Source organism: Lagopus muta, chromosome 1 (genome assembly GCF_023343835.1).
Source record: "Lagopus muta isolate bLagMut1 chromosome 1, bLagMut1 primary, whole genome shotgun sequence".
Taxonomy (NCBI): Eukaryota; Metazoa; Chordata; class Aves; order Galliformes; family Phasianidae; genus Lagopus; species Lagopus muta.
This window is the reverse complement of record NC_064433.1, coordinates 22,780,645-22,795,866: the sequence shown is the minus strand read 5'-3', so window position 1 is coordinate 22,795,866 and position 15,222 is coordinate 22,780,645. Positions and strand designations below refer to the sequence as shown.

The window sequence follows — 15,222 nt, the reverse complement described above, 5'->3', positions numbered from 1 at the left end:
AAAGTTTACTTAGGAAGCAAAACAAGTAAGGAGAAGATCAACTACATGAAAACAGAAACCATTAGGAAATATTAAATAAGGATACTACGCTTACAAGACACTGAAAATAAAGTCAGATTTTAAGAAAATTATTTAGTGTTGAATGCCCAGCTTATTTTTTTTTTCTTTAAACTTATTCATCCCCCCACAAATCAATAATCTGCTGTCAGATAAGACATTACTAACTGAAGAGTCTGCCACTGCTGCTGCACTAGTCTGCACACTTGCACTCACCAAGTACAAAGCTACCTTTACCAGTCATTAAAGGAAACAATGACACATGTTAAATTGTAGTTATTTAAGTCTGGGAACATACTTAATTTCATAAGTTCTTCTATGGCAGCAATAATTTCTGAAAGAACAAAGTGAACAGCTTAACCAATACCATAATAATCTATTTGTCAGAGGTTAGTGGGCCTAAAATATGACTCTTAGGCATTAAGTTTCGAATACCCAGTTTCACTGAATTCACTTAAGATAATTCATCTAGTTACTGGGATACTAAGACCTACCCAGGTAAGATTTATCACCACAGTCTGTTTGCACACATAAAAGAAAGCAAACAGACAAGAAGTAAGTTTGAAAATAACACTGTGTGCCACTATTGCAGTAGATACCCATCTTGAGTAAACTCATGGTATAAAACAGGCCATGTCTCTATTAATGTAAGCTGCTGAAGTTACAGAACATAGCATAAGTTATAGAACGTAAGGAGTCACAGACCTGCTCAAAAGGACTTTTAGTTTTAATTCCTTTTCCACCACAGAAGACCCAATTGTCTCTAAAGCCAAGGTTAGTGATAGATGTGCTTCCCAGTTCAGCAATCAGTTTCCGTGCTTCCTCATTAAGCCTTGGGAAAGAAAAAATAAAAATACACATTCTCAGAGTTTTCATTGTTCAATGCACCACTTAGATTCAACCCGATTAAATATAATTTAAGTCAGTCAATATTGGCAAAGATCTGTCTTTCAAAATCAGATAAGGCCAGTTCTGTAATCAGCTGATCTAATAAGCTCTGCTCTTTGATATTATATCAGGCAAATAATATAAAGCCACTAACAAAAGCAAAGAATCCTATCCTGTGAGAATTTATATACACAATTCAAACAATTTTAGCAATTCCCCAAGCAAGCAAGAAAAGTTAATCTTTAACATAACCATTATTTACACACTGAAGTTGAAGCCTAAATAGTTCTTCTAGGTTAAAAGAATGACCTAAATACACAGAAGTTCTTGTCTGTTCAATTAATTCAGAAGTGAGAATTGCTGTCACCACAGCATGGTTCAGTGCCCATAGGTCCATACAGGATAATTTTAAATACAGAAATGAAAAAGATTCTGTAAGAGATAGGATCTCAGTACAACAGCTCATTATTTCTACTTAATGAGATATGGCTGTATGACTCACCTTAACCAAAATGAAAAAAATGATTAAATAATTTACTTTGGAGGCTATCTGCACCACCCACACTCCACGCTTCCAAAGCACAAAGACAGCTTATATTAAAAGCAAGAAAAAAAAACAACAAACCCACCACCAAAACACTCACAGTAAGATTTTTATCTTTTAAACATGATGGTTCTTCACTTTTTAAGTTGCTTTCTAGCAGTTTGGCATTTTTGGTTACTCTAAAGTCACAACCACAAGTTTCTGGTTAATTTTGCAATACCACTAATGAGTAGTTCTTGGCTGTCAGCACAAATGTGCCAAACTCACCTTTCTGTTTAGTTTTAGAAAACACCAGCAGAGACATGATTAAAAAAAAACCTAACTACTTATCTAAATGCTGAAGCACAACAGTTAGGAGATCTAGCCTTCTGATAAGGAAACATTAGATTGCTTTCATCTCCCTAAGGCAGGCAAAGTTACTTTCAACCAGTTATTGAAAATACTGCATGTTGTGTAGTCAGGACTTTGTCATAGCAAAGCTATTTCTACATCAAATTACAGACAGGTCACGGACAACAAACTGTACCAGAAGAGGGGAAAAAAAAGTACATAATATAAGTGTAAATAATGTTAAAATTATGGAGGAAAATAAAAAAAATTCCTTCTGAGAATATGACTTAAGTAAATGACAACACAATTTTCTACAGTGATTTCAGTATCTATTAAAGATGATCGAAGTTGAGAAGGTTGGAAAGTACTGCATAAAGAGTATTAAAATAATATTAAAATTAAATTAAGCTATATTTACACTGATAGGCTGAGCAGCTTACAGTGGAACACTTCAAAAAAAGTTTAAGGCTCACACTAATAAAAACTCTCAGACCTTAGAAAAGAAGGGGTACATGCAAGACCTATCAGAAACGATCTCTGCACAATTTAACTACCAAACTACATCTTCGGGTTGTCCTGAGGAAAGCGTGGGATGGAACAGATCAATTTCAATCAGAGGGTATCTTCTCACAGCCATATGACCTAAATTCAACAGCATAAGACAGATTTGATCCTCATTATCTCCAAATAATATTAGCATTATTAAATTGATCAACTGAAAGCATAGTTTCTAATGCCTTTTCGTGGAAAGACAAAACTTTATCAGAAATGACTGCAATTAAAAGCAACATTTAAAATTTTAGTCAATGTTCACTGCATAAATCAATGACATACTTGGTTGCACCATCATCATATGTCCCCATTAGCACGATGGTTCCATCCTGTATGGATTTGAGAAATTCAATAAATGGTGCCACATCTGAAAAGAAAGAAAACAAAACCTTTGTAATAAGCAATTAATCATATTTAAACACCTGTGACGTTAGACTTCTTTTAATACTTATAAATATACTCAAATTTATGCACAGATCTTCAGTAAGAGGCAAATAGAACGCATAAGAATGAACTCACATTTTATAGAAAGGCTTTCGTCTATATAAAGCTGACTGCCAGTTGGTACATGCTTATTCTCCTGAGCAGTTCCCTTCTGCTCTCCCACACCAACTATGTGTGTTTACCTAAAGTTGTATCCTCCTCACGATTACAAAGGCAGAGATAAGGCTTAAAATACCACAGCAAACAGAACTTAAGAGAACAAACACGTTAGCACAGAAACGGTTTGTTTCTTTAACCAGCTAGATTAACTGCACCTACCTCCTCCCCACATGTCAAAGAATTTAGTGTCTACTGGTTCTCCTGTTTTACCTGAAGAAAAAGAAATGTTTGGTGTCAGGAAAAAGCCAAAAGTTACTCCAGAGACAACATCCCCACTTCCTTTCAATTACTGTCAGAGAAAGTGCTGCAGAAGACACATATAAATCATCAAGTGTTTTTATTTTTTATAGAGACCACTCCTTAACCACAGCAGTTTGTGAAAAGGTGCCGGAAAAGAGGGGAAAAAATGATAAAAGATGCAAATTTCTGATTTAGATTCAAGTAGAACATTAGAAAAACACCCTCAAAAAAACAGTAATAAAGAAAACGCACTTCACAAATTCATGGGGAATTTACTTTTTTAGGTGCTTTTTCTAGCATAAAAAGAGAAAGCACAGTTATAGGTTGCTTTTAGTACTGCAGAGGAAGCAGGAAAAATCAAAACTACTCAGCAAGTTTCGCTACAAATTAGAGATTCCTAGTTGATTTAAACTTCTAGAATGAATAGAGAAGAAAGCGATTGGTATACACACATTAGTATTCTCCCTGTCTACAAAGTCAGTATTTGATGGAAGGCAGTTTCATTTTAATAGCTACATTCATATACAATTCAGAAAACAAGAAAGTTTGGGAACTACATGACTGAACAAGGTAGTTTGGTTTTTGACTAAGACAACAGAGGAAGGCAAAACAGAATTAGGTATTGTTCAAGTCATGCATTAGATTACATAAACCTGAATGCAATCCAAAAATAACATTTATTATTTTGCTGCAATATAAATTAAGTGCTGTCTCAGCACTACAAAGAATTGCTTCTTACATATTAAGGAGAAATGTCAGTACTGATGTTCAGTCTTGAAGCTGACACACAGGTAAATCTGTTTATTTTTAATGAAATTAAAATTCCTGAATACATATTATACATGGATGTATTCATGGACAAGATCAACAAACGCAGACTAATACAATCTAGTGATTTCAAACTGGTGAATAATGAACAGTTCCTTTCATGTAGTAATAAAATTACTAAATGGATTTCTCTGAGAACAGAAGAATTTGGTGTAGAGAATTTTACAGTGGCAATACACAAAATCAAAAGAGCAATTTTATCATCCCATGTGTATCAGGAAGTTACTTGATGTATCAATAGATAACCATCATGGAAATCCACACTTGTAGGAAAAAAAAAAAAGGCATCAAGTTTTTCTGCTTTCAAACAGCATACAACTGAATACAACAGTATTCAACTAAAACACAGAAATGGCAAAATCTGACATTATCTCAGTACGAATACATTGAGTACTAATCTTCTCCTCTTGTTTACTTGTCACCACCTCAGCAGACCTTAAACTTCATGAAGAATTGGAAAATGAAGACACTGCTCACTTAGGAAGTCACTCACCATTGACCAAGGCCACATTTATTCCTCTGCCGACATTATTTTTAACTCCACTCATTAATCTGAAACAAAACAAACAATTTAATTTGTAATAGAACTACTTTCTGATGCAAAATATTTCATTTTAAATTATTTTTTAAAATAAAATCATGTTGTAAAAGACCACCACATTTCCATGAATATTTAAAGCAAAAGGTGTCCTTATGGCACCATTGATTTGGGAACAATAGCTCTAATGTCCCTAACTGTATCCATTTTCTATGGAAAGAAGACGATTAATGCTCAAATTATGCGTATATTAAAAATGCCACCAAAAATAAAGCACTATTAATGTAGTTGAGAAAATCCCTTGCAGTTAAGATGCATTGAACAAAGAACTATTTGAAGGGCTTAGTACAGCCACATAGCCAACATTTTAAGCTTTTCTGTAAGCAAAAATGTGTTAATGAGTTTAAAGCCTAACTGAATCAAAGTATTTAAAATGGATGTTGCAATATTGTGGACCATGGTACTAAACTAGAAAGTCAAGGCAAATTAGTTTGGTGAATCACAGAATGGCCAGGGTTGGAAGGGACCTCAAGGATCATGAACCTCCAAGCAGCAGAAAAGTAAACCAGAAACAGTAAATACAATGACAAGACTTCAAATGAAAATTGAATGCAACTTTGAAGCAGAATTGAACATCCCAACAAAATCACCACAATCTATGACAGCAACTACTTGGCCAAACTCAAAGCAGCAAAGGAGCTTGGAAAGAGCTGATACCCTGTGAAATGTAAGCTGTTCAGAGCTGTAAAGTAGAGCTAAGGGGAATGTCAAGCTACAGTGCTGTGCTGCCCTGGCCACGATCTACAGAACTTTTTCAGGTAACTTCTTTTGTCCTAAGCAACATTTCAGAAGGAAATGTCCTTGCACAGAGAACTGCAACAGCTCTCCAATAATAGTCATGGGCTAGAAACAAGAATTGCTTTACCAGAAAAATGACAGCCTTCCTCTTAGATACCATCTTTGGCACTTCAATGAAAGACTACGAGTTAACAGCAACTCACAGTATAGTGACCTGGATTTTAAAGAAGTAATAATCAGAAGTGTTCCATATTTTTACGTTAACCCTCTAATATCATCTACCAAAAAAACCCTTACTTGATTAAAAATGAAACTAATTCAATAACTTTGAAGACAGACAACTTGCAATTTTCTGCTAAAATACAGAAAACAGTTCTGTTTAATAGGAAATTCCCAACTGGGCTTCTGGAATTCTTTCTAAATCCATTCAGCACTTGGGGGAACATTACTTCTCCGACCACATCATTTTCAGGCCATGGCTGGGCATCAACTCTAAGCAATAGAATCATATGACAAATAAAGATTGAAAAAAAAAAAAAGACAAACAATCATGTTCTGAATGGTCATGTGAGATTTAGTGTATCTGAATTCAGCAAAAAGAATAAGAATTTCCTTTTACTTTGACTACTAAATTCTCTATAAATAAATGCAAGTAAAAAAAAAAAGAATCCAATACTGGGGTGATTAGATGCTGAAATATCACATACATATAAACAAAGTTATAACTGATTTCGGGTAAGAAAATATCCCGTGAGTACAAATGGCAGAAGTAACTGTTGTTATAGCAGTGCAGAGTGCCATTCTGCTCTAAGGTTACTGCAGCACAAATATGGAACTGGCTTCTTAACAGAAGAAAAACTGCATGGAGAAGTGCTGGTAAAGAAGTATAACTCTACTGCTTCTAAGCCTCTCAAGCAGCAACCACAGTAGCTCATATTTAGAAAACGTACTACAGTTACTGTCAAATCTGGATTGCATACTGTAATCAAACTTCCATAAAGCAGAATTTCCATTTTAGTACTCTCATAAATCAAACAACAACCTCGTTTAACATAGAGGAAAAACCGACATTGTAAATATTACTGACAATTTATGAAGCCATCTTCCTGTTTCCTTGTCTTGGAAATACAAAGAAGAATTTTACATAAAACTCAGCTATTGCAAATTAACTAGAAAAGCACATCTTGTATAGGAGAGGTAAAAGAAACATTGTTATAAAAAGATCTATCAAGCAGGAAATAGATTTCTTTACAGTTCTGAGATACTACTCTGCACACCTGAGATAGCTTGTGTGTTGCCACAAATACTACTGGGTGTAATGTGAATGTTTTATCACAGGAGGGCAGTAGTTCATCAGTTTTAGAATTCCACCAAAAAATCCCATTCAAGAAATGACGTGAGCTTTCAAATGAGAAATCAAATATAGCATGAACAGAGCAGAAGATCGTATGAAAATAATCAAATTTTCTGATGTACACTTTAATAGACATTAAAATCTTATTCCCCAGAAGTAATTAGAAAGGATTTTTTCCAACTGAGACAGAACTTTGGACTCCAATAGTCACACACTAAGCTGTGCAATAATATTAACAGAATAGAGAATTTCTTGACAGCTACTGCTTTCCTTTCATTTCTTAAGCAAAATATCCATCAGTTTGCAGTTATTAGGGTTTTTGTTTGGTTTTTTTTTGGACATGAACCACAACCTCCCTTTAGTAAGCAAGGCATTTAAAAAGCCTACCATCCTGAAGTTAAAAATATTACTTGCACTCAGAACTTTTCATCAGTGAATCACCCCAAGTGTTTTTAGATACAAAGCTTCCTAGCAACCAGGCTGAGATGCTGACAAGCTCTGTAACGTGAACAAAAATCTCTCTGCAGAGATACTGGGTAAGACTGTCCAAGGTCATAAAGGGAATCAATGCTAAGAGAAGCAGAACCTAGCAGCTTTTAGTTAGTATGCACTAAGCATGAACTCATGCTCATTTTGCACGTGTACTGAGCAGTAATGCACCACTGGAAATGGAGTTCTACACAAACAGAAAAGCTTCGTTTAAGTCAGCTTTGCATAAAATCACCTTGACATCTGAACAGTACTCAAGTTTTAACCTGCAATGCAAAGTGAAGATGCTGCATGGGTTTCATTATAAGAAAAAAGGTTCCCATTTCAACTTTACTACAGCTTAATTGCTAGAGGCAATGCTAGAGTCATCTTGTTTTAGCTCATGTGCAACTAATCTTACTTTAATTAGAGAAAAAGTAAAAAGGAATATAAAACAATACTTAAAGGTCTTATAATACATAGGATTAGTATTTAGATCTATATTGCATGGGATTACACTGTTCACAGAAAAGTTATTATTTGCTCTAGAATTTGCACTGACTGCTGTAGGTAAGTGCAAATGACCTCAGCCACATCACCTACAGAGCAGGGGCTCAGAAACTGGAATAGTTTAAATGCAAATGGACAGCAGTGGGTAATTAGTGTAACTGACAGTAAAACAACAGAAGCCTATTACTATTGACCATGTTTACAGCATGTCTGTTCTGCCATGGACATGCAAGGTTAAGCATATAGATTGTACTATAGAATGCAGTAGGAGACAACAAACAGTAGCAATCTAAGAACAAAGAAAGTCTCAAAATAAACATTAATATTGACGTTATGGAGATTAGTGACAGATATTCAGCTAAATACTCTAGACATGCTGTGTTAAGAGAACTGTCATCAGAAATAAAAGACTTGAATCATTTTTCAAAGCTCTTTTCTTCAAGAAGGCTAAGTGCCAGGTCCCACGCTTGGGTCATGACAACCCCATGCAGCAGTACAAAGGCTTGGAAAAGAGTGACTGGAAAGCTGCCTGGCAGAAAAGGACCTGGGGCTGCCAGTCAGCAGTTGGTTGAATGTGAGCCAGCAGCAGGCCTAGGTGGCCAAGAAGGCCAATGGCACATTGGTCTGAATCAGAAAGAGCACAGCCAGCAGGACTAGAGAAGTGACTGTCCCCTTGTATGTGGCACTGCTAAGACCATACCTCAAGTACTGTGTTCAGGTTCTGGCCCCTCACTACAAGAAGCATGGATTTGAGCCTTTGCAGAGGAGAGCAACAAAGCTGATGAAAGAACTAGAAAACAAAAGTTTTGAGGAACAGTTGAGAGAACTGATGTTCTTTAATCCAAAGATGAAGAGGGGAGATTTCAGTGCTGTGAAAGCAGGTTGCAGTGAGGAGTGGATTAGTTTCTTTGTTCAGAAGACGCAAGAAAACAGTCAAGTTGCACCAGGAGAGGCTAAGATGGGACATTAGGAAAAGTGGTTTTGTAATGGGACTAGAAGCTGGAAAAGACCTTGAAGATCTTAAGTGATTTTATAGTTAAATTCAGATTTAATTATCTTGATTTAATTATGCCAATAGGAACTACTGATCATTAAAATATTTTTCCTTCTGAAGTCATCTATTAAAGAAAAGTGGAAAATATGTTCTGTTATTGGTACTGTAGAAACAGTTTAAAAGATGACTTACAAAAGAAAATTCCATGATAGTTTTAACTAATGACATTCAATTAAGAGTATCAAGAGCAAGTACTTAAAATACACTTGTTCAATGAATTACAATTAGAGACACGAGCACCTTAGTGGTAAAACTGAATCCAGCTTCACAAAGTCTGACTATTTCATAAGTAACTAAAACTTGTAACTGTGTAGGTTACCTTATGCATATTAAAATAGCCTAGATTTCAACACTTACTGCAGAGTACTACTTGTTTCATCGGTGATTAAGTTATAGTGCAGTATAATTTTTTCATGTGTCACACTGTAGGCAAACGAAAACTTAAAGAATCATTCAGGTTTCTGATTTAGCGTGCAAAGGAATTCAAGACAACAGTTGAAAAATGTACTTTGACAACAGGTAAAAATACTTACACATTATCTTCTACGCAAATTTTAGGTCCAACTACATTTGCTGCTCCACTTGCCATTTTGAATGCAAAATGCTTTTCAGGACAAGCTTTAGAGATCCCACATTTGTATCTCGGAGGTTTCGTAGCTTTCAAAAGGAAATAAAACTGGATTTTAGAGCTAAGGAAAATCAGGGAAAGGGGAAAACTAGCTTGACTGCATTTACAGTGTGATTAAGACTTTCTTAATTATGAAAAATCCAAAATTCTTCATGCTATTAGTCAAAGCAAGTGACAGCAGTAACACATGCATATGAATACTCACAGCGTGCAGCTGCATCCAATGCTGATCTAGCTAAAATGCAAAAAAAAAAAGATTTTACAAGGCATTACTATTGAAATGTCATCTGCAATAAAATACCCTACAAATTTAAAAACTTTCTTTATCTCTATAATTTTATTATTTATTTTTTTTTAAATGAGTATCAAATACACATGAGCACAATGTTCCACTGTAAAACCTTCATGCGGCAGAAAAATGAAAGCTGTATCATCAGGGACCACATTTAAAAGTACTACTCTAATTTATGAGTCACTGATTAAAATAAAGAACCACAGAGATTCAGACTCAAAACAGCCAGGAGTTTGTGGAGGTTGGGCACTGAAGTGAAATCAGCTCCTCTCTTTCAAATCAATTTTATCCAGCCAGAAGTAATTAATACAAATCAGAACCTTTACCAGGGTGCAATTCCTTACACCTAACACCAGAATTCTGCAATTTGGGTGTATCTGTAGCCAATCATGCATTATTCCCTTTCATGGAATGAGGAAAGCATTATGATACTTAACATCAATTTTCTTCAATAATTATCTGTGATGCCCCTGGTGACTGTTTCAGATGTGTGCTCACACTGTAGTAATGCAGAGTTCAGCATCAGGAACCATACATACATACCTAAAATTGGGTTTTCCTAATTAAAAGCCCCTTTCAAGATTAAGGTGGCAAAAAAAAAAAAAAAAAATCTACTCTGAACTTCAAATCATCTAAGCCAGTAATTTTTTTTCCTGCACAGAACTCATCCCATCCGAAATGTTCTGCTTATTGCACAAGGTACTGTACCTATGCAAGCAAGACATCCCACCAGAAATATGATTCTTTTTTTAACTGCCAGACTAAGCAGAAAACATAGGTAAGAGTTTATATAGTTGGAAGTCAAAAGGATTAAACCAATTAAGAAAGGTAAAATATCTAATACGGAAAATAACATTAAAATACATTAAAATAAACACAACTCTTCTTAAGCTTAAAAGCCTAAGCCAAGCTTACAGCTAAAGAATATTGTATTCTTGATTATGGCTCAAACAAATAAACAGGTGTCTGCAGAAAATAGTTACCACTTACCAAATATGTGTCCTAAGTTTGCTTCCATTTTTATTTCAAACACTTGAGATATGACATAAAATGTCAATAAAAATATCGCTATGACTACTATCAACTTTGCAGCACCTATTCAGAAATAGAGAAAAAAATAAATTATCTGTAAATGTTAACTGTAAGATTATTAAAATTAACTACATGAGAAAGGTGTACAAAGTGACAGAATGTCAGGATGTTGAATTCAGAAACGCTGTACAGAAGTAATCTGCAAGAAATGAGAATTATAATGTAGGATGCAACTGAGCCACTCTGCTAAACTGCTACACCAGAGACACACACCCTGCTCTCAGACATGAAATCTCCCCTTGTTCTTCCTCTGTGTTTCATGCCATGTTGCTTGACATCATTTACCAACCTCAGCAACCAAGAGAAACCACAGAGTTTTTTTGTATGAAAACCCAGATCAATAAGGTAAACTAAGCTGACTTGACTTGCTGTTGTCCAAAGTGGAAAGTTCTGCTCTCTCCAATCTCACTTCCCTGTTCTTAGCCATGTGTCCACATTTCTCACTGTTTATAAATATTCCCTTTCTGCCTTTAGCCTCACATTAACACAGCTCTGTTTTAATGTGTAACTAGACTGAGTGATTATGAATCTGTTGATATACTGTAGCTTGGCTGCTTTGGCCAGTCAGGTCTGAACATTACATTAAAAAAATAAAAAATAAAAATAAAAAAAAATAAAAAAAATCAAACTTCTGGTCTTCAAGAAGAGCAAGAAAACATTAAAGTTCTAAGTTAAAAAGTAATGAAAAGCAGTATCTCACCTTTACCATTTTTAATATGCTACAGACTTAGGAAGCTTAAAGTTTGAACAAGCCTAATTTAAGACAGCACTAAGTGGTCCAGCCACCTTCTAAGGGGGAAAAAAAAAAGAAGCAGAAGCCTACAACTGCAGCAACTTAAATCTGAAATGGAAACCTACACGAGGTACCACCATGAACACTGCCATTTTCAGCAATACATTTTTACAGAATATTTTGCTCCCAGATTATTGTATATTAATGACTGTCTGAGAGCAGAAATTAAGTGAGAAAGATCTAATGAACATCCCATCTTCCTCTCTCACCTCTGTATGAAGAATTGTTTGGAAGAAGCAACGCTATGCATGCTTCTGTTCCTCAGATGGCCAGCCAAATAAATCCTCCTGAACAAAAGATTATTCACTCCTTCAAATCTTAAATCAGGCAGTTTAGCAAATCTTAAAATAGACAGATTACTCAGCCTTCATAAGAACGAGATATGTTAATCTTTCTAAAGGCTAAAAAAGGAAACAAAAAGATATGACTTTTGTTTGCTTACAGTTTGGACTTCCTCTCCCACTGCATGTGCAAGTATATGTATATTATGTAAGAAAGCACAGATGCAAACTGGATTTAAAAATATTACAATGGAATCCCAAAGATGACTGCATTTGAAGGAAAGCAAGCCACAGGCAAGAACTAGAGAAAACAGATGATGCAAATGTACAACAAGAAGCAGAAAAAAGTACTTCAAAGTAACTTTACTGCTAAAGATGGTACCAGAATTTGGAAAGCGGAAATGGAGAGCAGTTTGTTTCTGTAGACAGCATGCAAGATCAATGAGTACAAACACAAGCTGACCTCTCCCACCTACATCTTCTTCCTCTTAACTGAATTTTAAATGCTCCCTTTATTTAAAGGAGGTAGGAAATCTTGAATATCCTTGCAGCATTTGAATAAAAGCAAGCCTGTGTTCTACAGGTTCAATCTTCCGTATGAATTGTCACATCTTTTTGTTTGTAGGACTTAGTAACAAAATAATTAGCTGGAATAGGGAAGAAGTAAGGCTTGGAAAAGTCATCTTTCAAGAGATTTTTCAGCCTTTTAAAAATTACAGCATTTTCCCAGTTCTTCAGCAGTTTTGTGTTAATGTGTTGCTCCCAGTTACACTCACTGAGGCTCTGTAAATACACCATCTAACAACCGCCTTAACCGTAGTGACAAAAAAAACCCATCAGGACTGATGTATCAATAAGGCTAGAAGTGCAACCCTCCTGGAAAAGCAAGTGTTGCTGACTCCAGGGTAAGTCAACAGCTGTTTCTTCTGCAACATTAATTATTGCTTTTGATTAAAGTGCAAGACTTCAGAACATCAAGACTGCTCACAAATGTACAGGCTATTCCACTGCAGTGAAGTGCCTAAAGTAATAGTTTCTTGCAGTACCATACTGGCAATGAGATTTTTATAACTGTTACACCTTCTGACAAATGAAATCAGCTTCTCAAACAGGCACTGAAGTATCTTACCTTTACTGAAAGGCTTTGCAGCTTTAAAACTCTCTGTAACCATTCAGGAAGTTTCAGATACCGTATTTAAAAAGTGCACAGCAATTTTGGTTGTGGTGTGGGACACAAAAGAAGCCATTCGTTCCCATTTCCTTATTCTTTCAACGTCTTGCATGATTAGCAGCCAAAGATCACGTCACAGCACCTTAAGCTGCCACCACAGTTAAGCTGAAGCATTTGTAAGTAGCTGCTTCCTCTTAGACCATCCCAAATTCTCAATTAAGTTTCAGTTAACTGGCACAACAGGAGTCGCTGTGCCATTTATGCTTACTTTAAAACCTTCTATTATTGTCACAACTTGTTAAAGCTATCCACACCTTATTCCACAAAGGACAAAAGTCCGATTTCAGTGAGTGTGCTTACCTGCTATTCTCATGTTTAGTTTTCAGCCAGGTAATGACACTACTGCATTAAAAACAGGAAAGTCACCTAGAGAAAAAAAAGGAAAGAAAAAGTAATTGTAACTGCAATCAAATAAGCAACTTCATGATGTGTTAACTGTAGCAATATCATGGATTTCCCAGCCAGTAACAGTAATGACAATTGTCCTGAATAGTTAACTCCTAACACAATAAAGGGAAGAAGATGCAAAATGGACCTCTTGCCATAGCATTACTTTCCTTTGTTACTCTATGAAACAAGCCATCTTAAATGCCATTACTTTAATTTCATCAAATCTACTACAAATTATGTTAATTAACCTGTGGCAAGTACTTAACAGTGCTGCATCTAAGCAGCCTTTAATTTCTTAAAGCTGCAAGTTAAAAGCAAGCAATTCCATCAGTGTTGCTCCAGAATCACAGCGACATCTGGATATGAAGTTGTTGTTCAGTAATCTAATATAGTAGAACATAACTCTGGAGAGAAAAGATTTAAGCATTTTGTCCTTTGGGATACTGCACAAACTACATTCAGTGGAACTGAAAGACCCAGGTATTACAGAAAAGCATCTCTCACCCACAGCTGCATCCAGAAGATTCACTTTATGGCCAACGGTGGCAGAAGCAACAACCCTAGGACTACTTCAGACTAAACTGAAAATCACCGCCTATGAGCACAAGCCACACAAACATCCCAAAGGTTCTTCTTTAGAAGGGCCTGCTGCTACATGAAGCCAAGAGTTGCCACAACCTCCACAGACTCTCCTCATAGGCACCACAACTCCTCACGGCTCTGGGGCTGCACGCAGTGCTTCACTTCTGCTGCTGGCTCTGTTCAGTGGCACGGCCCTTGGCCACACCAGGCACACTAGCTCTGTTTCTGTTGCCTGGCACCAAGGCTCCCCTTACTGCTCATTCAAGGAACACAAAGCAGCTGACCATGAGTGGACCCTAGGCAACCTCATGGTGTCCCACAAATCAGGTCTGGCAAACACATCAAACACAGTCACCTTCACTGACAAAGTACCATAAATCCAATAGAAACAGCAGATCATTTCAGCAGGCTGAATACACAATTTATTTAAATTAACTGAAGTTAAATTTTGCTAGGAAACAAAGCAGTTAAGGTAGCACAATATTACCTCTATTCTTATGATAAGAAAAGAACTCTCAGTTACTTTCAAAAATATGAGGCCTTCAGACAACTAATAGTCTGCAGTCAGTATGGCCTTCTGAACAGTAAAAAAAAAAAAAAAAAAAAATCTGTTTCTGAATTTAATTTGGATTTTATTTCATGTTTGCACTTAATATGCAAAAAATCCTATTGGCATTCAGTGATTTTGTTGGATTAGCTATGCTAAGGTTGAACTTGAACATGTGTAAGAATCATTGCAATTGAAGCTGTCCCACACCCACCTATCAAAAGCTGCAGTCCTATCCCAGGATTCTGAAAACCACCAAAAAAAAAAAAAACCAAACCAACCAAAACCTGCCTTCAGAAATTATTTGAAAAGCTATTATCACAATCCAGGAAATGCAAATCATTTGATAGCATCGCCAAAACCCAGGTAGTTCTCAGAGTCCATGCCAGGGAGGAAAATGTAATACAGACAACTTTTTCCCCTCACTTGAATCAGTATCTGTAAGGGTCAATTGTCTACGTGCCTAGATACTCTTTGCCAAACACCATCACTACCATCCACTGCTTACAGTTTACTGAAAAGAAAATCTCATGCCATGTCACAGAATCACAGAATGGCCAGGGTTGGAAGGGACCTCAAGAATCATGAAGCTCCAACCCCCTGCCACATGCAGGGCCACCAA

General features: G+C 36.1%; 1 protein-coding gene across 1 annotated transcript in view; it reads right to left on the bottom strand.

Moving 5' to 3' along the window:
• The window catches only part of FAM3C (FAM3 metabolism regulating signaling molecule C), a 28,459-nt gene that overhangs the window by 828 nt on the left and 12,409 nt on the right, over positions 1-15,222 (bottom strand). The window contains exons 2-9 of the mRNA XM_048959156.1: positions 13,382-13,447; positions 10,675-10,779; positions 9,598-9,627; positions 9,298-9,421; positions 4,536-4,594; positions 3,134-3,184; positions 2,654-2,738; positions 763-889 (exon numbers count right to left, since the gene is read on the bottom strand). Of these exons, the coding sequence (XP_048815113.1) occupies positions 763-889; positions 2,654-2,738; positions 3,134-3,184; positions 4,536-4,594; positions 9,298-9,421; positions 9,598-9,627; positions 10,675-10,779; positions 13,382-13,394 (594 nt within the window). The 5' untranslated portion in view covers positions 13,395-13,447. The remainder of the gene's footprint in view (positions 1-762; positions 890-2,653; positions 2,739-3,133; positions 3,185-4,535; positions 4,595-9,297; positions 9,422-9,597; positions 9,628-10,674; positions 10,780-13,381; positions 13,448-15,222) is intronic.